Genomic DNA, 26,145 nt, shown 5'->3' on the forward strand with positions numbered 1-26,145 from the left:
ACCCGATTTTTAACCCGAGGGTTCGATTCCCGCTCATGGCCAACACCAGCGACCATTATCTGTACCGGTCCTGGGCCTCAACTGAGTGCCTGGTGCAGTGTGTAAACATCGCCGGAAGAGAGATAAAGGTTGCCGGGCGTGGTGCTAGCCACCCACCCCCTCCATGTGCTATGCCAGCCTTCATAGGTGCTCGCTTAACAGTACTTGCCCCAACAGTCTACGAAGGCTATGCAGGGGATCTTTTGTCTTTGACCCTGGGGTGCAAAATGTTGTCGTTCTTTAGGTGTTCGGACACCCACTGTGGCTGCGGCCCTGCCACTAATGTGCCATTTTTTAAATAATCGCAAAACGGTGGAAAACAACCTGGCAGTTGAGGCACCCTAGAGTGGCGACGTGCTTGTAATTCTGATGATGATGCCGATCTTCGCTAGAACTGCATCGCTACGCACGAGTCCAACGGCATCGACATCATCATCGCGCTGATTCTCAACGACATCAACCCCCTCGGCAAGGATCGCATGGAGCTTGTGCTGGAGCTTAAGGTAAAGGGACACGTGGGCAGCGGGCAGCCCCCCCCTCCCTCTGTCAGCCCCGCCCCCTTTTACATGACCATGAAGACAAAGATCCCCTGTATAGCCTTAACAGACTGTTGGGGCAAGTGCTGTTGTTTAGAAAGCACCTGTGAAGGCCGGCACGGCACACGAGGGGATGGGAGGGTCATCACCACAGCCGACTGCCTTTGTTTCCCGAGTGACGATGTACTCATTTGAGGCTGAGTCGACCTAGGGGAGGCCCAGGACCAGTGACGATTATCGGAACCGGTTTTGGCCGTGAGCGGAATCGAACTCGGGTCACCGGGTTCGTAGCGCTGCGCGCTAACCGCTACATCACCGCTCCCGACCATCCCCACCTTGTCACTAGCACCACCCCCCTTTCTGCCACTAGTTCTGGCCACTCTGCCAACTCCACTCAATCCTCTGGTAGAGCCCCCCCCCCCCCACCTTTTGCCTGCTTTGGGACGAATCGTCCCAGCCAAATGCTGATGTTTGGAAGGTTTAGCTGATGGTAACTGGCTCCCAGCCACTGCTGACCGTGAGAGGGAGCCGCCTTCACTCGACACCTTCGTTAACTTGGTCCAAACCCATGCCCCGTTTTGGGGCTCGCAAACTTATTCAAATTGGCCAAATTCTCGAATAACTGACCAAATCGCCATGGTCTTGTCGGATGAAAGTGGACTCTTTAGTAGGGTTGAGGCTGGCTCTGACTTATTTGTGACCTTCTTTGGGAATACCAGAAGCTTTCCCACCTGATGACAGACGCTTGTGTTGCGCCCGAAACGTCGTGATTTATTTGATTTTATACCTACGTGACTTTACCGAAAGAACCAAAGAGTATGGAATACCAGATGTTGTGAGCCTTGCACTGCAATATGGTCAGGAGGGGATTGTAATAAATCAATGGATTCTTGAATCTATCTGTACGTGATTTCGTTTCCCCCCCCCTCTTCCCATATTGTGTGTTTCTGGAGTTATCCCAGTTTCCTACCACATGTTTCGTCTTTTCTGGGTAAATACATGGCATTATTATTATTTTTCTGGTGGCAATGCCAACATGGTTGGGCCATGTCAGCTCTGGACCTGGCTTTAGATAAGAGACCGGTTTGCGCCACGAACAAGAGCTGTAATTCTTTCCACATCCTCGCCTCGCCCTGATGTGCTTCTTATTAAAACTGCCGTCCTACAAATATCTCGTGCAGGACAACGCCTCCAAGCTGCTGCTGGCGATCATGGAGAGTCGCCACGACAGTGAAAACGCGGAGCGGATCCTCTACAACATGCGGCCCAAGGAGCTGGTACGGCCACCACCGGCTCCACGCTCCGCCTAAGCCCAGCTCGAGAGTTTACGACTTTGGAGATGTCCGATTTTTGTTTAATTTCATTGCGCCGAATTCTTTTTTAAATCCTTTATATTAAGTTCGCTTGCTTGCTTACAACCGTGCAAATCTTTCGGTCGTTTATTAACCCACTTCCCGTGATCCAATCGAGCTGACATTTTGCACACAGACTCGTTGTGCGTGACAATGCATTTTCGTGAAAAAAAAATTCCAAAATTTTACACTTTTTAGGGGAATTTTTTAAAATATTTAATTACCAATTGCTTAATGCTGCCAGACAATCATCTGACCCATAGGTGGCAGCCATCTCAAGCCAGAGGACGAGAGAACTCTAGCCGCCCCGATGCCACGCATATAAAGGATTTATAGTGAAAAACTTTGTTTTTACAGGTTAATTTTTTTTGTGTTGCCTCGGCATCTAACGATGCATCGATTGGAAGCAACTGTTTACGATGTTTGTGAATTATATGCTCGTGTTACATCTGTGCCAGTGAAAAGAGAAACTCGACAAATAATACATACAAACAAGACGGTAATTACAAATCGCGACTTTTGATTCGAGCATTGGAGTCGGCGGGAGGGGGGGGGGGGAGTGACCCGTGCAATGCCTCCTAACCGTTGCCATTTGCTTCTGGACCACACTTGCTGATGAGGTAACAACTCTTAAGCAGTGAGCCAAACCTTTTTGTTGGTGGAGAATTGATGAGCCCAAAGATTTGGACGATTACAAGTCATTATGTGATTTTTTTTTCCAACCTGTGCATGGCCAATTTTCCACTTACAGATGAATGGATGCGCGGGAAAATTAGACATTGACTGATTTATTTTAAGGAACGGTGTGGGAAGGAATGCATCAGGTTTTTATTTCCACAAAAAAATGAGGTTCCTGCAATTCAAGGCATCATGATTGTGAGCCCAAACTCTTGAGCCATGGTTTTTATGACAGTTTTGTGACCACAGATCCAAGACCAGTTGCGCCGAGCAGCAGCCAGCAAACGGAGCACGAATGACAGTGCACCAGATCAGAAAACGTTTGTTGAACAGAAGTCTGGTTGTGGGAACTTGGAAAGAGAGAAGAATGGAGAAAGTGCCCAAGCTAGCAACTACGAGCACGAATGGTGATACAGCAGATGAGGAACGAAAGCTTTTTTTTTTCTTGAGAGATTCTATGAACTTGGGGGGGGGGGAAAGTTCATGGGAGGGAATTCCCAAACTGAGCGGTGCGAGGAAAGAAGGAAGAGAGTCCTGCAAATGTGGTGGCTGAACGCGGCATGAATCGTAAGGGAACGGGTGACTTGGTGAAGTCTCGAGGTGTAATATGACTTTTGGGGGAAAAGATGACCTGTAAGAGGAGTGACAAGAAAGTGAGCAAAACTAAAGTGAGTGGCTTTTCTGAGTGCCGGATCTTCAATAGACCGAAATGCTTTTCACGTTTGTTTCTATCGCACTACTGCGTCGGCTACAAACTCTCTCTAAACTACGCCAAACATTCGGTCCATCTCAGGAATGTGGCTCTCTTTCAAACCGCTGGACACAGTCTCCATTTCCATTGCTCGACGTATGGCCTCTCGCTCCCCTTTTCCCGCACGACCCCTCGGCGTTGCCCGCCCTCCCAGGTGGCCGTCATCAAGAAGGCCTACCGCCAGGAGGAGCAGGAGGATGGCGAGGATGGCGTGGTGGAGGAGCAGCAGAGCACCTCTCCGAAGGAAGTGGGACACAACATCTACATTCTGGCTCACCAGGTGGGCACTGGAGAGGTCGACTCTGCTCGCTGTCTGTCGGAGGGGAGCGCATGGGTCCCCCAAGCTCTTGTGTGTGTGTGCGTGTGCCTTTGTTTCGACTTGGTTTTTTAAATAACTTCACTCGTGCAAATGGATGGTAAGCATTCCATGTGGGCCCTTTTGCGTTTTTTCATCATTTTCTTATTGTGTTATTGACCTAAAGTATGCCAAGGCCAACCTTTTTTTATAGAAGGTGGATCAGAAATTAAAATTGTAACAATAAAAGTTGCCTGTTTTTGATAGTACATCCCTTTTTTTAAATCATGAATGTTCCTGCCCTCCCCTCCTCCCGACTCTTGCACACCTTACCGGCCTTTACAAGCGCTCACGAGCAGAGCAGCCCTGGCCCCAACTGTCTGTTAAATGCTTTGTGGGGGGTGGGGTGGAATCTTTGCCTTTTGTTCTCACCTCTGTGCCCCCCCCCCCCCCGACTTGTGAACGTCCCTGGCCACGCAGTTGGCTCGGCACAACAAGGAGCTTGACCAAATGCTGCATCTCTCGTCGAGCCCAGGCGAAGAGGGCAGCGAGGCTCTGGACTACTACACCAAGCACACGTCGCAGATAGAGGTACCCTGGGCTGCACCGATCGCCATCCGCCAGACCCCCGCCCTGTCCATTGCATAGCTGCTTTTTTTTTTTCCCACAAACACTCAGAATCGGTGACGTTGACTCTCACTCCTGGAAACTCGGTGCCGCGAACGGGGAAAAAAATGCCGTCCCCCCCGTTGACCGCCACGTGTGCCGAGGTAGCCGAGGGGATGCTGGGGTTTGAATTATTGCGACTCTTCCCTTGTTGAGGATCGAACCGGCGTATTACGTTGAAATCATTCGTGGTCACTAACTCCCCCTGCCAAGCCACTTGCATGACTCAAATAAACAAGTGCTGCGATTGACAGACGGGGTCTCAGGCAAGACGCATGACGTTTCTAAAATGTAGGTGGTCGATGCTGCCCTGTTGCGCAGCGTGAAGGGGCAGGCATGTGTTGTGCGGTAGATAAAACTGCTTCACCTGAGGCTATGAAATGCGTTGGCGTTTGCATTGCCCTTGTACTGTTCCCCTTATTGGCGCCCTCTGGTCTGACACTGGTGAGGCTCGGCCCTATAGCGGGGCTTGTCTCTTATGTATACCAAACAGTTTGAAAGACAATGCTATATATTATCAGAAGAACATGTTTTTTCTTGCATGTTCACCACAAGTGTGTGTGTTTAATGCAGACATGATTCCTTGCAAAAGGTTTCTATTTGGTGTTTGAACAGCTGAACACCTGCTTTTTTTGCCTTAAAGGGTAAAACCTATTTTTTATTTTGTCACACTTTGATACTGGGGAAAAAGGTCCCATGTTATAGCTCCGTTTTTGTTATCTAGTATTGTTCCCATCTCGACTTTGTGGGGAGCGTTTTGTGCTGCTGCAGATGAAACGTCACCTATTTTCCAAGAGACATTTTCTGTCACCAATTTCCCGATTTAAAGCTATGAGTGAGGGTTCACGAACCCGGTTCGGGCACTGAGGTGGTTTTAAAATTCATATCCCGGCCAAGGTTGGCTTGGCTCTGAAAATAACCAAGCCTCCTTCTTTATGTAAAATAAAAAACAGTGTTGTGTGACGCCACTGTTCAGAATCAATTGAATGAGTACAATAGAGTACAATTTCCATTTATGTAGCGTCAAAATACAAGCACATCTCCAAACTCTTTACAAAAAATGTAATGCATCAGTACTTGGGTATAGACAGGGTGGTGGACATGAGATATTAAATACAATCAATGAAATGTAAAAAAAATGTAAATACAAAACACGAAAACAAGTCTTGTCTTGAGTACGGAACAGTCTCAAATGCACGATGTTCAAGTGGCAGAGAATTCCAGAAAGCCGAGAAAACTGCAAGCTCCATTGGAACGGAGTTTGACCAAGACGGAAAATTTAATTTCCCACCACTCGTTTCAGGAAAATAAACTAATTGCCGTACAATCCACGTGTGAAGTTTCCAGTTCTCCCAGTGCAGGATGTTCCTGAAAAAAGCTTTGGGATTCTTATGCCTTTTTTTAATAGATATAGGTCGTAAAAATAAACGGTTGAAAACCACCTTTTCAGATGGTAATCTTAACAATGGACACAAAATTTGAAATTATTGTTCTGGTCACGCTGGGACAGATGTTCAGGAAGATGCAAAATCTGATTAAGTCCAAAATTCACCGAAACGAATAAAAGGAAATTGGAGATTTATAATTCTTGTAATCTCTTGTTTAGCAGCAATATGATGTTACCAAGGTGACGTGGGCGTGCGTATATGGTGCTTCAGGTGGCGGTCCGATAATGATTATAATAATAACGTGTTAATCTTCAACTTTAATTGCCTGGCGCGGCAAATTGAGGCACTGAACTGCGTCAATGGCAGATTACGTAAGACGCACGCGCGGGGACGGGAGAGCAGCATGAATCGAGCACGCACCGAGCGTTTTAAGTCCTCGCCGTGTGTGAGGTGGCCGCGGGGTTCAGAGGTCGGCGCTGTCGACACACTGCTGGCACTGCTATCATTACTATCATTATTGGTATCATTACACCGCTTGTTTACCCAGGAAAGCCTCGCTTGGTCTCGTCACTCAGTTTTCCGGAGGGACCTGTAAAAAAAAAAAGCAGTGTGTGGGTGTGGGCAACGATCGCTATGTATTTTCCAGTCGAGTCTTTTGCAGGTAATATTGAAAAATCTTGAACGCGTCGCCAGCAAAAAATGGCATGCTCTTGCGAACGACGTCACGGGATCTTGAGCGATCCGCTGAAGCGGGGACTGCACGTGGTTTTATGGTTGATATACCCACAGTAGTAGCCAGCAGGGGTGGCTGCTCAATGTAAACCATGAACCACAACAATCTGCGATCACTACTGCTAGACCGTGTCACTCCCTTGGTGAAAAATCTAGGTGGCCACATGTGATTGATATATTTTTTTGATTCTCAAGTATATTGAGTTGATAATAACTAGACAAGCGAACGTAATATTAAATTTCATTCTGCACACTTTGGCTAAATTCAAGCTCGGAATGAAAAAATAAATATTGGTTTGACTCTCTCGTGACGAGCGTTACGCAGCACCCGACCCTGTCACAAAGTGCTGCCCCCTGAATGAAGACCAAGGGGTCCCCATGGAGGGATCGCTGAAAGTAGTTCCGATCGCTGAAAGTAGTTCCGTCCACTTACACGGGCCGTTCTCCAACAAGAAGGGCACCTCTGCTGCAAGAGAGATCTGAATGAATGCCTATGACGCATCGATGGTACAATTTTGAATAACTCTGCCTTTTAAAAAGCAAACCTTTTAAATAAATATTTTCTCCAGTGAAACGCAACGGATGCACATTGAAGCAATGGAGCGCGTGCGTGTAAATTTTACGTGACATCGCGTGTTGGCACAACATCTCTGTGCAGCTTGTGATGGCACAATAAAATTATCTAGTAGCCAAAGACCGTGAATTGGGATGTGTAAATAAGGTGAAGGTCACACACACGTGGGTTGCAAGCGTGGATTTTAATTGTTGCTAACGGCCGTTCGGTGGACATTATAAACACGAAAAGGGGCGCAAAATAATTGACCAGCATGCGAAACAACAACACCTCCCAATAAGCCGGCCTGATCTGCACGTCTCGTGTGCGACCCAGAGGGATGGAGCCTTCGCGCGAACTTTCTTGGCGGCATCGTCAAGGGCAGCGTCGCGCGAGCACTGGCACGTTTTCGTCGAAGCCGTGCTGTTGACTGTCCTGAGACTTTACGACGCCGCAGCCGAGGTTATTTGGGCACATGCTAAGCATCGCGTGCGGGCTGGGTGTGCACGCCCAGAGCTCGTAAAAGATAGCGGAGAGAATAAAAGTATCAGCACCGTCACGACAGAATCCGGCTCTTGATTGTGCGTGGTCATGACGACCTACGCTTTTTATAACGGGCAATAGGCCGAGCCACCTAGCTCCAAGCCTTGAAGGTTGTTTGTTGTAACGGAGTAACTGGCGAACCCGCGCGAGACCACTTGAACTTTATAACGTGTCCACTTTTGCCCTAATGCTTTCCTTCCGCGTAAACGTTTAAAAAGAAGCCTCTGCAGTGCGTTCGGAGGATTAGAAGTGGCTTCCAACAAAACTGTCAAGTTGGCGTCGGTTCAAATGTGCGAAAATAATGTTTTTAGAAGCTGTCCGGTGTAACGACTTCATAAAGAGATTGAGTGTATTAAAACCAACGGCTTGTATTATTTGCCAAAGCTTCTCCAAAAAAATGTGGTGATTTTGTTTTTCATTCCTTAGTACTTATGTTCTTGCCCGAGGGGACCAGGGGTTTGCAACCAAAATAAGAAGAGGAGCCATTTTTTTTCGAATTCGGTAAAAAAACAAAACCCTATTTCAAGAGCCGCAATGCGTTTTGAATGCGAGAGAGATGGCGCAGGAACCGAGGGTTTACCAACCCCTGCCACCAAGACCCCCAACCGCATGAATCGGCGACTCTTCAACTTGTACAGCAGTAGAGAACTCGGACACGCGTTGGTCGCGATCGTCTTCGGGTTCTTTAGGAATGTGCGAAGGCCTCGACAGGAAACGTTGCGAGGAGCGATGATGGCCGCCGCCGGGGGTCGTGACCTCACAACGAAGTGGCATCGCCATTGACGGGGGCAGCGCATCGTCACGTGACGCTTTCGGATGTGCGGCTGCCTGGAACGCTCTTACTTAAGATTGTATTACTCTTTGGTTCTTTCGGTAATGTCACGTAGGTGAAAAAATGAAATAAAAATGAAAAATAAAATAACCAAATTAAATCACGACGTTTTGGAAGCAACACAAGCTTCCGTCATCAGGTGGGACAACTACAGCAAAAGACAAAGAATTACTAAAACTTCAAATCTAGAATAAGATTTTATTAGGAAGCCACTCGTCCTAGATTGAAAACTAATTTCTTTTTAGAACTGCTTTTTGTGTTAATTTGTCCCCCCCCCCCCTCCACATCTCCCGTTTTTATCACGGTTGACGATGTATGGTGTGAAAGAACTTCAACATACATCTGAATAGAAAACCAAATTTATTTATTTTTTTCTACAAATACAGCAGCAAGCCTATAGTTCATGGCTGAATGTAATGTTAGCACGGCATTTTGCTCACCGGTCCCACATAAACCCTCCTTGATGTAACAGACCCTTACTCTCATCGGTCTTTGCGCCTACAGGCTGTAGAAAAAGGTCAAGTCCGAGAGGTTATCGCAGCCTATTCAGCTGTTTACCACCATCGCTTCTCTCGCCAGATTTCCAACCGCAACTTTTGTTATTGTCAAGTCGACACCTGACCTCGCAAGGTCCACTTTGGCAGTGTCGCGCTATCTGGTTTTGGTCATTGAACTCCCGAGTGCCATGCCAATGCCTGTCACGGTAACCTGCAGCTCCTCCATCCTACGCACGTGACCCACCCATCGCAAGCCTTGCTTCCTGTTTGCACCTGCAAACACTTTCTTTACCCTCTGCTGTTGCAAAGTTACACGTTGCTTACCCTATACTTGTGACATTCCAAGCATCCTGCATTCAAAGGACAGAAACTTATTCTCTCGTTCCTTTGTTAAAGTCTAGCTCTGACCTGAACCTTGACAGCCAATTCCCCCTACTACCTCGTGTATGTGTGTACATACATGCATGTATATACATGTGTATGCGTGTACATACATGTGTATGCATTTTAACACGTAGGCTTTCGCGACCAATGTTATTCATGATCAACGATTTTTGGGTTTAGATCGCGTTATTTATGAATGTGTAACCCTCCACCACCCGACACGGCCAATCAGTAAAAATGTGTCACGTTGACAAAAGACAAATAGTTCACTGCTTTAGCCCACCAGTGTGTTGAAGCCACAACATTTACAATTTGAGTACGACGTTTCGCTGGTAATTGCATCCAGCATCATCAGGCAATTCGCCAGAATGGTGAGGCTCTGCTGTGTATAAGAGCGGGAGACACAGCAGAGCCTCACCATTCTGGCGAATTGCCCGATGATGCTGGATGCAATTACCAGCGAAACGTCGTACTCAAATTGTAAATGTTGTGGCTTCAACACACTGGTGGGCTAAAGCAGTGAACTATTTGTCTTTTGTCAACGTGACACATTTTTACTGATTGGCCGTGTCGGGTGGTGGAGGGTTACGACACATTTATAAATAACGCGATCTAAACCCAAAAATCGTTGATTATGAATGTGTATGCATGTGCAGCAGTAGTGTAGTGGTTGGCACACTGCTACGAACCCGGTGACCCAAGTTCGATTCCCGCTCGTGGCCAACACCGGTGACGATTATCTGAACCGGTGCCAAGCCTCCCTTGGGTCGACTCGGCCTCGAATGAGTACCTGGTGCAGTGTGTAAACATCACCACGAGGGAGACAAAGGTGGCCGGGCGTGGTGCTACTCGCTTACAGCACTTGCCCCCAACTTATGCGACAGACAGGCAGGGTAAAGAGTTGTCCAACTCTGCTCTTCCAAAGGTGGTTGTGCGCGTGCAACAAAAGATTAGAAACGATTCTTCTCGTAGCCACGTCAATACACAGATGATGTTGAAGGGAGTGCCCGTGTAAATTATAACGATGTTCTCTTGAGAGAGCAAGTGACAGGTTTTATTTATTCTGATGTTCCGGAAGTGCTGTAAAAGTGAAATTTTTCACGTTTTAATCGTAGAAATCCAGAACCAAATGCATTTATTTTTCTCCCCAAAATACTATTGCTCGGAGACTGATTGCTTTTGCTCATCAGAGGGTCCGGGTCAAGCTCAGGTATAGCATCGTTTCAACTCTCGAATTGAAAAACTTGCTGTCCACATCGAAATGTACTTGTCCCTAATCATTGCTGAACCAAGTAATTGGCCTCGTACTTTTTAGAATGAGAAGTGAATAGCACGCTCACCGGAAATGGAGGTCTGTGGCCTGAACTATAATTAAAAATGTCACTGGGTAGCACTCACACTTCCAAGGCATGGTCAAGGACTGTCTGTTTGATCGTCTGTGTATCTGTTGCCCCGAATCGGATCGCTGCAAAGAGATAATTTGGCCAGTCCATCAGATTTTTTTCCTGGCCAACCGTTTGCTTATTCACCCATCTCCCGTTTGCTCGTCGCTCTCAGTACGTTAAACTTCCATCGCACCGTACGTAGCCGACCAGTGCTAATCGGACATGCATCTGTGTGGCTCTGTTGGCGCTTGGGCCCCTTCTCTTCAGCCACAGGCTGTGACCACTCGGTTTCCCTCGCTCCTCTCACCTGTAATTCCCTATTCTGATACCCCCCCCCCCCCCACCTCTCTACTACCTTAATGTTTTACACCTTCATAAGTGTATTGAGAGGCAGTTATATTGGGACGCTAAATCAATTCAAATGATGGTCAGTGCATCTGTGCCCCTCTCTTGTCTCTCCATCCAACCAGCTGCCCGTATGTTCCGCCGCCCTTCGTGCCTTTTTCAGATCGTGCGGCATGACCGCGTGATGGAGGAGATTGTGTTCCCGGTGCCGAACGTGTGCGAGTTCCTCACGAGCCAGTCAAAGTCGCGCGTCTACCTCACCACGGAGCGTGACGACCAGGGCAGCAAGATCAGCGACTTCTTCCAGAGCTCTCACGAGCTCTTCTCTGAGATGGTCTGGCAGAAGCAGCTGAGAGGTGGGGCCCTCTTGTTCCTCGCCGTGGCGTTGCCCGTCGTTAGGAAACCGCGCGTCTGGAATATGCGCCGTCCTCCATGCCATGCGTTTGCGTTCAGAATAATTTTATTGGCCATCTCGCAAACCTTACCTGGCTGTGTGCAAGTCCAGAACTGCGCTCCCCTCCAAATCCGTGTTCCGTTGCCGTGTGTGCCCAAGTGCCTGTCCACAACAATGCCATTGTCGTTTTTGAAATTTGCTCATCTCTCATGCATAACACAGCGTATCCATTCGCGTCGTTATAGACAACGTAACTAACGCACTGAATTAACATACAGTGCGTCCACAAACCCATCTGCCCGTTTGTGCAATTAATGAGAACCACACACCAAATCCGGATTGTAAATTAACAATTCTAAACGAAACTGTTGTAATTATCTGCATTGTTTCGTGTTTATATTTTCTTGCCATTTGCTATGACACATTTCCATCCAGGTTTAAACGGCATTTAAATAAATGTTACTCAGGCATGAAGTATGCAATGGAGCGAGTCCACTGGTGGTGGCAGTGTCGCGGTTACCGTGCTGCGCTTCAAACCCGGCAACCCGAGTTAGATTCCTGCTCACGGCCAACACCAGTAAAGATCTGAATCGGTTCTGGGCCTCCACTCGGTTAACTCGGCCTTAAATGAAGTCCCTGTTATGATGTGTAAACATTGCCACTGGGGAGATATCAGTCGGGAGTGGTGCTGACCTCCCCCTCATGTACCATGCTGACCTTCAAAGGTGCTCGCTAACAATACTTGCCCAAACAGTTTCTTAAGGCTATACGGGGGATTTTTGGTGGAGGGCGGTGGTAATAGTTACGGTGGCGTTACTCCACTCCGCAGTGCGCCCGATGCTCTACTGGTGCTCCCGAAACATCACCCTGTGGGGAACCATCTCCTCCAACCTGACCGTCTTCATGAACCTCCTGGTCGCCTTCTTCTACCCGTTCAACTCCAGCAGCGGAGGTAGGATCCACCGTGCCTCCCCCAACAGGCGCTCGCCATGGGCATCATTAGCCCATCGTCAGTCTTTTGTGGGTTGTGAAGTGGCGGGCGGGTAGGGGGGGAGGGGGTGCCGGGCCCCCCGGTGCTGATGTCACTCGGCCATCGACGTTAGCCTTGGGCCGGGAATTCGAACAGCGGTGCCTTGTTTTGAGCAGCAGTGCCGCCGTTCCGCCATCAGGCTGGATGGATCCGGAATATAAACGGCGGAGGTTTGGCGACCCTTTGCTGTCAACTCTGCGTGATGCAATTAATGACGTACGGTGAGATGTCTCGGATTTTTTGCACCCAGGAAAAAACTATTTTTTTTACTTCTGCCTCCCCTTGCGTTGTATTTGTGCGATTTTTTTTGTTATATATATATATTGCTAATGATTGTAAGTTAAACTCTTGTCTACGGATTTCCTCAAGCTTGTTCATACTCTAATCTCATTATTTGAAGAAGGCATCATTAGTGCGAGCGCTTCGGAGAGCACGGCATGAAAATATTTGTATTTAACTTGTGGCAATAAGCAGTTGCAAACAGCAATCGGTGGTGGAGCAACGAATCTAATTATTTTCAGAGGTGGAAAATTGTCATCAAATGAGTTCCACAGCGACGAAGGGCTTCTTTGCTCGAGTTGGAAATATCCATTTTGCAGGTCTTTAGTGTGAACGCTTACTTTTAGAAACGTGTGAAATGGCCAGCTTTGCGTGCTTCAAATCACGCAGCACTCCTCCTCCGCATCACGACCACAATCGTGGGCGATTTTGTTTTTTGTTTTTAGCGAAAAACACAAATCGACAGAGCGGCTGAGGGAGAAATGCCGGGCAGCCGGATTCACCCTTTTAAATAACGCCCCTCTCAAGGCCTTTTTGAAAAATACCGTCTTTGTTGTATTGCATTAAAAAATGTGAACCTCCGTGTTTCCCACGAGTAACCTTCATCAAGCGAGGTGGTGAAGGGGGGGGGGGAGCCGGTCCCACCCCCCCCTTCCCCCGCTGCGTGGGGGGCATCCGTTGGTGACGTGGAAACCCCCCCCCCCCCCGCCGCCGTGATACCGAGTGGCGCAAACCCGCCCACCACCCGCAGACACAGACGTCACGCGCTCCGGCGCTCGACGGTTCAACCTTGAATCCTTTATCACGGCCTGTGGCGCTCGTGTCAAGGCGATCGGTGCACCTGTGTACCTGGCGATGTCTTTTATCTATTTGTTTTCTACCCCCCCCCACCACCCCACAACTCGCCTGTCAGCTTTGGCCATCGTCTCACTCGGAATGAGAGCCGGTGGAAGTGCGTGCGTGCGTGTGTTGGCGGGTTCGTATCTCAATCTCTTAATTGGTCCGGTTGTGGGCGCCACTATCTCCACACTTGTGTTTGTGGTTGGTGTCGCCCTCGAGCAGGTTTTGCACTTTGATTACTGTGGTCGGTGTGTGTGTGCGCATGTGTGCAAATCGGAGGGCAATACACCAGGCCCATTTGTAAAGGCTTGCACTTGAACAACGCCGTTTTTAGAACCTGTAGTGACATGGTTAGAGCATTAGGTCTTGCTGGGAATGAATGGTTCTCTCTCAGGGAGACTCCCTCGTCTTCGTTCTGTTTCGGGGTCTAGGCTTGAGATTTTGGTTTGCTCGTTCTTCACCTTTGAGCGGGAGGTTATTTTTGATGGCCTGTTTTTCAGATCGCACGCCCATTATCCTTAATTGTCATACCATGTACTAAATTCTTCCACGGAATGTTGTTCCTACTACGGTGGCTCATTGCGTGCACACTTTAATCTGCTTTAACGTATAGTTACGTGAAAGTTTAACCCTCTTCAATTAAATCCGATTTTGTTTATTTTAAGCTCGCGACACGTGCGTCGATTCGTCCGTGCTGCTCATTGATTATTTACAAATTGCGCTGATGTTGCATGTCAGCAATTTTATTTGACGCTGCGTTGGCAGTGACGCAGACGCGCACATGATAAATAAATAAAAACTATACACATTAGTCAAACACTGGCCCTAAAAGGAAATGTATATAATAGGCGACCTTATCGGGCAATTGGTCCTTAATGTTACATCTCGGCTAACGGAGCAAACAAAATGTTACAAAGGAGCCAATAAATGAGAAATAATACGAATGAGAAGATAAATATGAGACGAAATGAATTGTTGCATTTCAGAGCTCACGACCCTCCTTTGGCAAGTGGTGGAATGACCTGGAGAGCGAATCGTCACAGGCCTCGTTATTATCGATTTTTCTGTATTATTGATTTTGCTGTAATAATGCTCGTCAATTGCAATTTCTGTGAAGGCTCTCGTTCCTTCCCTGTTCTTGTGCAGCTCCCTTATCATGCAGCAGCGCATGAGTAGAGATGTCGCGACGCGGAGATGTCACCACGAGTTGACGAATCGTCATAATTCGGCGCCACGATTCCATTCGCAAAGCAATTGCATGTTTTGTGCCGTTGCGCAATGTGTAAATCTATACTGCTGCGAAATTGTAGAATGGGTTTTATTGCTGGGGTAAATCTAATGTAGTGTGGTGTGAATCTATACAAATCTATCTTTTTTTTTACCAAAAGAGAAATAGAATCTCATCAAAAATGAGCGATTTTTGGACGTGGTTTGACGCGAGACGCAAGCATAAGAATCCATTTTAATTGAACGGCCAAATCCCCAGTTTTCACATTCTCTTTCTACATCAATGTACCAGTAAACTATGGCTTGCACCCAGCAGCGGCCCACAACTCCATGCCTCAAACCCCCCCCCCCCCCCACCATGGGTGAGCACTTTCTCTGATCACCAACCATCAGGGTGCTTGCAGCGTGTGCCGAGGCCTTAATTTTTGTTGTCGTTTCCCCCCCCACCCACCGCATCTCCGATTGTGCATGGTTGGCTGCGTACAGTGAGAAAGAAGTTCAACATACAGACAGAACTTATTTCGCACCGTACATGGCCGATCGTGCTAATCGGAGGTGCGGGGGCAGCTCAACATCCATACAAACACAAGTAAAATGTATGTAATGTAGAACTTCGTAATCAACCTTGTGTAGGGGTGTTACAGAGAGCCCGTTATGCATGGCAGCCTATGGTAAACAAGCACAGTGGGCGGGGCTACGTCAGTGCACGGGCAGGTGGCCTCTACGACGTCCGCGCTTCGGACGTTACGATCCCCCGGGGCCCCACCCCTCAGGGAGGGGGGTGTATAAAAGGGGAATGTATCGGGGGGCTCGGGAGTGATGTGTGAGCTAAGAAGAGAAGACGGAAGACGTCCTAGATAGAGCCCTGGTCTCCCCCTGGTACGCCGTCCTTGTCAGGACCGCGCAGGCTCGAGCCAGTGGCGTGGTACCAGAGCCAGAGCCAGTGCTGGTCTGGACTCTGAGTACCGGGCCCGACTGACCAGTGTCGGGCCAAGATAGCCTCCCCTAGTCCACGAGAGGAGGACTCTGAGGCAGGCTAGGGTTAGCTAGGAGGTGTGTCCTCAGATAGACGGGTGAGGGGGCCGATACCCCCTCAAGTGTGTATGTCACAACGTATGGTGTTAATAAACCAGTGTGCCTCCAACTATCCGGTGTGAACGAGTCGTGAGCGTTACTACACTTGCTAGTTGAAGGTGCGGGGAAGAGAATGGATTGGCAATCGTCAGAACATGGACCGAGATGATTGGGGTTGTTGAGAATTGGCGTTGATAAGCACCGTGTGTTTGCACGACGTGTAAAGGTGAAACACCACGTGGCCACTATGCATGCCTGCCATTGTGGAACACTGCAGAGTCGTGCACAGTTTGTGTAGCAAGCTAAAGCACTCGCCCACTCGGATCCCCCTGTCCTACAAGCACAGTGCAATTCTAATACTCAGAAAAAAATACTTGCCTTTTATTCAACGCTCGCTCCACCTACCTGAGACTTGGGATCCTCTTTCAAGAAGGTCCTGCATTGCGAAGTTTCGGCCAGTTTCATTTGAAGAGTTTGGCATGTAGGAGGAAATGCCGGTACCTGGAGAAAACCCACCATACTTCCCGGGGGGATGAACACACAAAGGTCGCCAAAGATAGATTCACGAATCCGTTGCTGTGCTGGCCGCCTCCACAACCCGAGTATTAAAATACCTGGAATTCCTAGGCAGTCACTCGTCCATTTAAAATATAACCAGGCATTGCCCGACTTGCTTGTCAAGAGTCTAATGTACATGTGAACTTCTTTCGCACCGTACGTAGCTAACCGCGCTAATCGGAGGTTGTGGTGGGTAGGACAACAAACTAAACACAAAACGCGTGCGTTCAGTGTGACATGGTCATAACGCTTGGCGTGGTGGCTGTGTGGCTTGGAGGTCGGATGAACGGAGCTGGCACCGTGTAAAGGTCCTGGGTTCGAATCCAGACCGCTGCCACCTATGAGTAAGTGTATACATTGATGATGATCTCTGCCTGGTCGCCAATGACTGCACGGAGGGAAAAAGAAACATCCGGTAAAATGCTATAATTTGGCTAAATCTCATCTGAGGATGAAAAATATAAATTTGACCGTAATGTGGCCCAGACTGCTTGAAGGGATCGGAGGTAACTCCGTGTGATCTGCGCCGCTCTGTGCCGCTCTGCGCCGCTTCGTCAGACGATCCGAACTGACGACTCGTCTCTTGACACGAGGCTGTAACAATGGCTGGACATCTGTCGAGCTTCAGAGCTCATTGGGTTTCTCCCAGGATAAATAAACCTGATAAGTGGAAGTTAAACGTGGAGGTGTAAACGCTCATTGTTATATATTAAGAGCTGCCCCTCTGTGTGTGGTAGTGGAAGTGTCACGGTTAGCGCACTGTGCTACGAACCCCTGTGACCCGAGTTCGATTCCCAGTCACGGTCAAAACCAGTGGCGATTCTCTTAGCCAGTCCTGGGCCTCCCCTAGGTCGACTCGTCCTCAAATGAGTACCTGGTGCAGTGTGTAAAACATCGCCACTGGGGAGACAAAGGTGGTCGAGCGTGGTGCTGGCCACCCACCCCCTCGTGTGCTGTGCCGGCCTTCATACAGCGAGGGGAAAAAAGTATTTGATCCCCTGCTGATTTTGTACGTTTGCCAACTTCACCGCATGAAAGGGACGATGGACGGGGCCATGTACCGTCAAATCTTGGGTGAGAACCTCCTTCCCTCAGCCAGGGCATTGAAAATGGGTCGTGGATGGGTATACCAGCATGACAATGACCCAAAACACACGGCCAAGGCAACAAAGGAGTGGCTCAAGAAGAAGCACATTAAGGTCCTGGAGTGGCCTAGCCAGTCTCCAGACCTTAATCCCATAGAAAATCTGTGGAGGGAGCTGAAGGTTCGAGTTGCCAAACGTCAGCCTCGAAACCTTAATGACTTGGACAAGATCTGCAAAGAGGAGTGGGACAAAAAAATACCTCCTGAGATGTGTGCAGACCTGGTGGCCAACTACAAGAAACGTCTGACCTCTGTGATTGCCAACAAGGGTTTTGCCACCAAGTACCAAGTCATGTTTTGCAGAGGGGTCCAATACTTATTTCCCTCATAAAAATGCAAATCAATTTACAACATTTTTGACATGCGTTTTTCTGTATTTTTTGTTGTTATTCTGTCTCTCGCTACCATTAAAATAATAGACTGATCATTTCTTTATCAGTGTGGGCAAACGTACAAAATCATCAGGAGATCAAAAACGTTTTTCCCCTCGCTGTATAGGTGCTTGCCCCAACAGTCTAAGGCTATACGGGGCAATCTTTCTCTTTGGTGAAGGTACTTTGCCATTGAGCCTGTCCAGGCTGCTGTGGCTGGCCGTGCTGGTTGTGCTGGCGCTCGTGGTCCTCCTGCCAAGGCCTCACTCCGTCCGCGCCTTGGTCGTCGTCGTCATCCTCCGCCTGATCTTCTCCGTCGGCTGCCAGCCCATTCTCATCCTGCTGGGCACCGCCAACGTGAGCACGGCCAGGGCCCCCCGCCGCGTGAGCGGCCGCTGGGAAGTGGATCGCGACGCTGAATTCGGAAACCGCGGTCGACTAACGTTTACGTTGGCGATTTTCTATGGAAGGGGATGGACGTATGTATGTTGAACTTCTTTAGCACCGTACATGGCCAACAGCGATAACACTGGTCAACACACTTTTTCTGGCATAAGGTATTCCAACGTTTTTAATGTAATTTTGAGGTGCTGATTCCAAATCTGGCATCAGTTTTTGTCTATCACATCAGGTTTTTGAGATCTCAAATATTGCATTTTCAATCAAAACTGCAGAATAAAAATATTAAGTAAATGTGGATATCTACATCAAATTATATTCTAAACACACTATACTAAAAATACAGCACCATATTTTAACACTAAAGCAGTCACTGACTCGCAACAACTTGCAATCATAAGAAGTGACCATGTTAATTTCGGGTAAAATCAATGAAAATGGGGTATGCAGATAGCATAAAAAATGATGCGATAGCAAATCTGAGATCACATTTGGAATCGGCACCCTGAAATTAGTCTAAAACAGCTGCAAAAGGCCAGGCCAGAAAAAAAAAAAATTGACCAGTTGTAATCGGAGGTGTGGACGTGATGCTGCGAGGTGAATGACTACTTGATGATGCCATGTTAATTTATTGTAACGATATTTTTTTACCTCCCCATCGATTCAATTACTTTTTGAGATTTGCAGTCACAAATGTGGTGCAATAATATTTTAGTTATTTTACATTGCAGTGCATCATCGTGCCTCTAGTGACTGTAGAGGTCGTGGGAAGCACTTCGTGTTTTTGGCATGGATTTTGTGGTCCGTACCCTTAGTTCTTTCGGTAAAGTCACGTAGGTAAAAAATGAAATTAAAATTAATAAAATAAAACAATAAAATCATGACGTTTCGGAGGCAACACAAGCTTCCGTCTTCAGGTTTCAATGCTGGGAGGCCACGTGGCCTCCAAGCATTGAAACAGATATTTTGCTGTGACAGTTTCACCTGAAGACGGAAGCTTGTGTTGCCTCCGAAACGTCGTGATTTTATTGTTTTATTTTATTAATTTTAATTTCACTTTTTACCTACGTGACTTTACCGAAAGAACTAAGAGTATGAATCCTTGCAGTCACGAAAGCTTCAAATCTAGAATTTGTGGTCCGTGTTGAGAGCTGGGAGGTGATTAGATTCAGAACAGCATTTGGCAACGATGAGGACTTGAGATGCGGGCTTCCCTACATTACTAAATCGCCTTGTGCTGGCTATTGCCATGTTAATGTATGAGCAGCCCCAAAGATTTACACAGCCCCGCTCATAATTTATTTTAGAGCGTGCCACGTTGAACTTCGACAGGTTATCGAGATGAAGATTGCAGTATTCCGTGTGACGCACAAATGTCATGCCCTGTCAGGGTTCGCCATAGCTAATGTCGGTATTGAGTGGTATCAAAACTTGTTCTGGCCTTTTGCCCCCTAGGTATATTTCGATTTAAAGCTTTCGTGACTGCAGGGATTCATCTTCTTGGTTCTTTCGGTAAAGTCACGTAGAAGGGAAATAAAAAAATAATAAAAATAAAACATAATAAAATAATTCTCACGATGTTTCGGCCACAACGCAAGCAGCCATCCTCAGGTGAAGAACAGGTCTGTCGGAGAGACAGCGTCTGAATGAACACCACCAGGCTTGGCAGCGTATATTTAAGCTGAGTTGGAGGGGGAAAAGCGCCTTGACAAAGGAATTTGCATATCAAGAGGAATTTAGCATATTTATGGGAAATGCAGATATGGGATTAGTCACTGCTTGTGGAATGCGTAGGAGGTGGGCGGGGGGTTTCAAAGTCCTATTATGCCCGTGCATTATGCAGGATTAGCAGCATCAAAGGGAAGGGAGTAGGGTTAGCATTAATAAAGGGAAGGAATGTTAATAGTATGGAGCTGCAGCAACTAAACCACCACGTAAAAAACTAAAATATAAACTACATCAGTATCATCAGTATACTAAATATACTCTCCAATAAGCTGAGCTACTAACAGTAATTCATACATTACAATTGTATGAGTGCCGAGTGCAACGCATAAACATTAACGCTGGGGATCCAAAGGCGGCCAGGCACTGGTGCTGGCCGCATCTGCCATAAGATGTGCTTTGCCAGTCTTAATAGGTGTCCAACAGTCTGTATGACATAATAGAGGTTTTTTGGGGGTTAGATCACGATCTAACCCCGAACAAACCTCTATGGATGATATTGGTCGCGAAAGCCTACGCGTTAAGTCTGTATGGCTATACGGTGGAATATTTGCGCGTGTGTGTGCTCAGGTTCTGAACAAGGTCGTGTTCCTCGTGAGCTTCGTGGGAAACAAGGGAACCTTCACCCACGGTTACCAGGCGATGGTGATGGACGTGGAGTTCCTCTTTCACCTCTCCTACCTCATCATCTGCGCCCTGGGGCTCGTCATGCACGAGTTCTTCTACAGCCTGCTGGTCAGCCCACCGTCTCCCTGCCCACGGCTTTCTCGCATTCCTTCCACGCGTGCTCCTCGCACCCTCTCATCTCGCTCGTCTCTAGCTCGCATTCCAATTCCTTCAAATGCGAGCTCGGTGCGAGGTGCAGGGTCGCCGCCGCTAGCCGAGTGCGCGGTAGACCGATGGAAAACGGGGGAAGCTCTTCCCTTTGGTTGTCAGTGCGAGTGGCAACTTTGCACTCAATTTTTTTACATTAATGTTCTTCGTATGTTGAAAAAAAATGAGTTCGTACATTTAAAAATACATTTTAGGCTCTTCACATGTGACGATCAAATCTCGCTAACTGCACGGAGGCACTTTTAATGGACTGGCTTGCTAGTTTGTTTTAGTTTTGTGCATGCTTCGTGGTGGTTGTAGGTGAGCATGCCCGACTTGTGCAACGAGGGCACTGCACGGCAGACTGCAGTGTAGGCTGGTACGAGCATTTTGTGAGATCTCTACTGCCCTAGGGAACTGTTGGTGGCATGCAGTTTTATATTCATAATTGTTTGTCCATTTTTATAAACAATCGCGGTACTACAGTAGGTTTTTTTTAAAATCTAGCTTGGCAATTGGCGGTTAACGCAGAAGAACAATCCGTAACGTAAATGAATGCGCCATTTCGTGTTTTCGACAAGTTGCACGACCATTGGAAATTCGCGTCAATGCGATCGGAATTCCGCACCTTGTTGTGGGGGGTGCGGCGGTTGGCTCTGCGTCACGGAAATAACGGGGTCGGGGGGGGGGGCATTGGGGGACTCAACTGTGCGCTTAAAGGAAAATGGACTGGTGCTTTGAGATGGGGTTTTGATTTTTTGAGAGTCGGTACACCTTTAGAAATGCATTTGACATTTATAATGAGCAGCAATCGCGGCGACTTTTTTTTGTTTTTCTACGGCTTGATTCCCAGCCACGGCTAGAATCGGTGGCACGCGATACCTGAATCTGTCCTGGCCACCTTTCTTCATGGTGAAGTTTGGTGGGCAAACAACCCACATCCTCATGACCAGCACAATACGGGGGAGGCTTTCATCCATCCAGCAGTGGATTGTCAAAGTGCTTGACCTTGGCTTCATTATGGAGTCCCTGAAGGGAGAGGATGTTGAAAAAGGTTTGAGAGGGGTGACCCTTTCTTGGAGGAAGTTTGAACTCTGGCAGGGGGCAGCACTTGGTCACGGTTAGCCACTTGAGTTTTCCACCCAGGTTCAGCGTGCCACCTGATGACGAATGTTTGTTTACCATGGCGAGTTGAAGCCTTTCAACGATATGACTTGGCGCACGCTTGCGTTGCCATTTAGCGGGCACGTGACTTTCGCATTGGTGCCCGCACGAATGCTCCGAAGTGACACGGTGTACTCTGTTGTTTTTCATTGAATGCTCGTCTTGCGCTGGTGCTAATCCTACGTCACCACCTTAGAATTCTGATTAGTTTCAAATGAAAGGAGTAAACGTTGCACGCGGTGTTTCGTGACTTCCCAAACCAATGTTCTTGTGAAATCATTACGGAAGCAATTTATCTGGGAACATTAACTGTCGCTTGTTGAACGAACCTGAAATCATCTTGGCCTGCCAAAAGAGCGAAAAAAAAAACATTTAAACACCTGAATTTTTTTGTTTGACTTAAAAGTTACACGATTGACTTGTATAATAAGCAATGTTCTGGGTACGGTGCTGGTAGTTGGTGATTGTTTTATATCAGGAGTGGACAAACGAATCCTTTAAAAAAAACATCTACATAGATTTTGCCACAACTGGAGATTGCAAAATATAATTCCGTTCATAAAGCGGGCAAAGGGACATTGAATCCAAATGTACAATTATTAAAGTTCACGGCTGACAAAATGATTTTGTTCCTCCTTGAATGGTTGAGTAAACGTAAATCAAAAATCTCGCACATTAATTCATGGGAGCCCAATGTCAATCCACTGCTGAAATGAAGGCCTCCACAATACCGCGTCTGATTTGGTGGGGGTTGTTTGAGCAGCTTGAAAAAGCTGAGGCCAAGGACCCACCAATTCTCGGGTATCGATCTGCCTCTGATGTTAGCCGTGCACAGGAATCGTCAAACTCGCAAAATCGCTGCTGCTGCACCACCACGCCATCTCCATTTTTACGTAGCATTTTGCCATCCTATAAATATTCGTGCAATTGTTTGACGACATGACGCTGAAGTGAAAATGTTTCTTCGCTTGCCATTAGGCATGAAGTTGTTCACCCTCTCCTCCAATAGCGATTCCATAAGATTTGTATAGGAAGCGGTATATGTGTTTTTATGAGCGCATGTCTGTGTAGAACATTTTAAGTTCCCTCTCCAGTTGTGTGTGTAGGTGTTCCCCAGGTAATCCAGTTTCCTCCCACACGCAAACAAAAACCTAGAAAATTGGATCTAGATCGTGAATTGAGGCTCTTGTAATAAAAAATGTCTCTGCCCTTCATGGACTCTTCCTGGGTAAGCGGACAATCGTCATTTATCGTTGTGGGGATTAAACTCGACAATTCACCTCGGCTCCTGCCATTTTTGAAAGTTCTATTCAAGAGTTCATTTCCTGTTGCTCCATTCGGCTCCCCTTGTCATTGTCTCCCTGATTAGCCCACAAGTAAAATTTACATAAACGATAAGACAAATCGATTCTCATCCACCCCACAATTTAGCAGTGGCGTGGTTGGCATTTCCACTGGTGCGGAGAATGACATGGGGAGGGGGGGGGGACCCCCCCCAGTTTATGGGTGCCGAAGCAGTTGCACCGCCTACACGCTCGAATATCTACGCTGCTCCTTTGCCACAATTAACAGTGCGCATGACACATCTTATTTTTTTTCACTGACAACACTGAGCGATTCCTTCCCCCCCCCCCCTCCCCCCTTTCTGTTATTAAATCGCCCCTTGCCGCGGGCAGCTCTTTGACCTGGTGTACCGCGAGGAGACGCTGCTCAACGTGATCAAGAGCGTGACGCGCAACGGCCGCTCCATCGTGCTCACCGCCGTGCTCGCGCTCATCCTCGTCTACCTCTTCTCCATCGTCGGCTTCCTCTTCCTCAAGGACGACTTTGTCATGGAGGTCGACCGCCTGCCGGCGCTGACTGTCGACTCTCGGGGTACGCGACACTCCGCCGTCTCCCCCCAGACGTCTGCGCAAAAAAATGTTCTCTCCCTCGCCCCCCGCAGCGTGCCAGGATCGGGACGGAGTAATTGGAGAAGGTCGCCATCATGTTATTGCTCGCGGCCCACCCCCTCCCACCTATGACCTAATTCTCACCTGGCAGCAGCAGCAGTGGCAGGTTGCGGTGAGAATTAACATTAAATTAATGGCCGTGTCTGTGTGTGTGTGTGTGTTGGGTTTCACTTGACCATGGCTCTCGCTTTTCCTGCTCGCCCACAGCTATCGCTATTCTATTTATTTTACCTTGCGCACGTGGATTTTCCAGTGTCGTCTTGGACAAATAAGGCTGCTGCTTCTGCTGCTGTTCTCCATGGTGATGCGAGCGTGCCTCCCAACTATAGGCTGCAGTGCATTGTGGGTGTTTAGGCCTGATTTCTGCCGTTCCAGAGGATTTAACTGTGGTGCTTTGACCAGGGACGTGCGGTCAGGGGAGGCAGAGCCTCACCTGCCATACTCCAATGAAAATAGCTGTTACGAAAAGTAAAAAAGTAATAAATAAGATATTAAGATTTTTCACTTATCTTTGTTATAAATGTATTTTCTGTATGATTCCAATGATTGTATAGTGAAAATGTCACCAATGTGACCATGTATGTAATCATTACATTGGTGACATACCGCGAGAGATGGTAACAGGCACGTGCTTATTGCCCACGCTCCATCCAGTTTCTGAGGGGTTGCGCAATTGGAGGGGAGGCTGAGCTCGTCGCTGCCTCACCTCTCGTCTCTCCCTGTACTTGCAGCGGAGCTCCGCAGATTTGGCGATTTTGACTATCAAAATTATTGGAATCGTACAGAACTTATATTTATAACACGGATCACTGGAAAAATCTTAATTTTTATTTTAATATATTTTTCCTTTTCGTAACAGCTATTTTTATTGGAGTATGACAGGGTGAGGCTCTGCCTCCCCTGACCGCACGTCCCTGGCTTTGACCAACAGTTTCAAAAGTTAGTGGGGATTTCAGGCTTGTTTAATATTTACAACGTCAATCGTAACACCTGTGTAATGTGGTGCTTTTTAACGATTAACTAGGATTTACCATGCTTGTAAGAAAGCTGTGGGAGATGACTAAATTTGCTATTCGACTTGAATGAGGGATGCACAGAATGAATGGCGTTTGAGCCAAAGACGACACTGCCATTTGATGCCAAGTGCAATTTTAAGCATCGGTGGTGAAATATTATTATTATTTTTTTCTGAACCGGTTAAAGTTTTTTTCACCTTCACCGTCCCTCCACGAGCGTAGTGAAGTATGGTCAAACGACCTCCGTGGCTGACACGGCGTGGAGAGGCCTTCGACCAGCAGTGAATTGACCAAAGCAATGTATATTATCATACATTTTGATGATGGGTAAGAAAGCTAAAAGGATAGCCCTGTCACTGCTCGCTCACCCCCCTGGCGGTGGAAGAGCCTCCACTAGAGGGAGGTCCACAGAGCCCCTCGAGAGTGATAATGTAATAAAGGTCGTTGAGGTGACTTCTGGAATCCGTCTTTTATTCAACTTGTATTACAGCTTTCCTTCACGCTGCTGACAGGCAGCATGAGAGGGACAGATAGAGAGAGACACGCACGTAGCCACGTGGCAACCCGGAGCCCCGCTCCCGCGTGGCCCCCTTTCCTGCATTCGTTCCCGTTCTGACCCCCGTGTCGTTCGTCTCCACCCCTATTTAATACCCGGGTCACGTGGTACGTTTCCACCAATCCTGGTTAGCCTCCATGGAATATTCCAGGCTCCCTCGTCAGCTCCCGGGACCACGCCCCTGACTCATCTCCCCATTGGCTGTGGCCAAAGCCAGCAGAACCAATCCTCTACTTACAGCTGTCAACCTTTCCATTACGTCAGGGCCACGCCCCTAGGCTTCCCCCCATTGGCTATAGACCAGGACCGGCAGAGCCAATAATCATGACGAGTTGTGATATGTCAGTGAGCCGTATATATCCTCACATTACACTAAGAATGTTCATTAAATAAAAATTGTCCTTGGGTGACCCAAAATACTTGCGGCTACAAAGGCCTTTATCTTCTTGGTTCTTTCGGTAAAGTCGCGTAGAAGGGAAATAATAAAATAATTATTTCCCTTCTACATGACTTTACCGAAAGAACCAAGAAGATGAATCCCTGCAGTCACGAAAGCTTTAAATCGAAATTTACAAAGGCCTTGTTATTGTTTTTGTTTGCTGGAGTGGAGCGAATGAATTGTTTGTC

The 26,145-nt window shown here is 47.6% G+C and overlaps 1 protein-coding gene across 2 annotated transcripts in view; it reads left to right on the plus strand.

Moving 5' to 3' along the window:
• LOC144729404 (inositol 1,4,5-trisphosphate-gated calcium channel ITPR1-like) overlaps positions 1–26,145 on the plus strand; it is a 154,616-nt gene that overhangs the window by 101,797 nt on the left and 26,674 nt on the right. For both annotated transcript variants that reach the window (XM_078609666.1, XM_078609667.1), the window contains exons 44-52: positions 432–542; positions 1,757–1,852; positions 3,511–3,636; positions 4,132–4,242; positions 11,140–11,332; positions 12,200–12,322; positions 18,075–18,250; positions 20,588–20,752; positions 23,671–23,869. In XM_078609666.1, the coding sequence (XP_078465792.1) occupies positions 432–542; positions 1,757–1,852; positions 3,511–3,636; positions 4,132–4,242; positions 11,140–11,332; positions 12,200–12,322; positions 18,075–18,250; positions 20,588–20,752; positions 23,671–23,869 (1,300 nt within the window). The remainder of the gene's footprint in view (positions 1–431; positions 543–1,756; positions 1,853–3,510; positions 3,637–4,131; positions 4,243–11,139; positions 11,333–12,199; positions 12,323–18,074; positions 18,251–20,587; positions 20,753–23,670; positions 23,870–26,145) is intronic.

This window comes from Lampetra planeri, chromosome 32 (genome assembly GCF_965212315.1).
Source record: "Lampetra planeri chromosome 32, kcLamPlan1.2.h2, whole genome shotgun sequence".
NCBI lineage: Eukaryota > Metazoa > Chordata > Hyperoartia > Petromyzontiformes > Petromyzontidae > Lampetra > Lampetra planeri.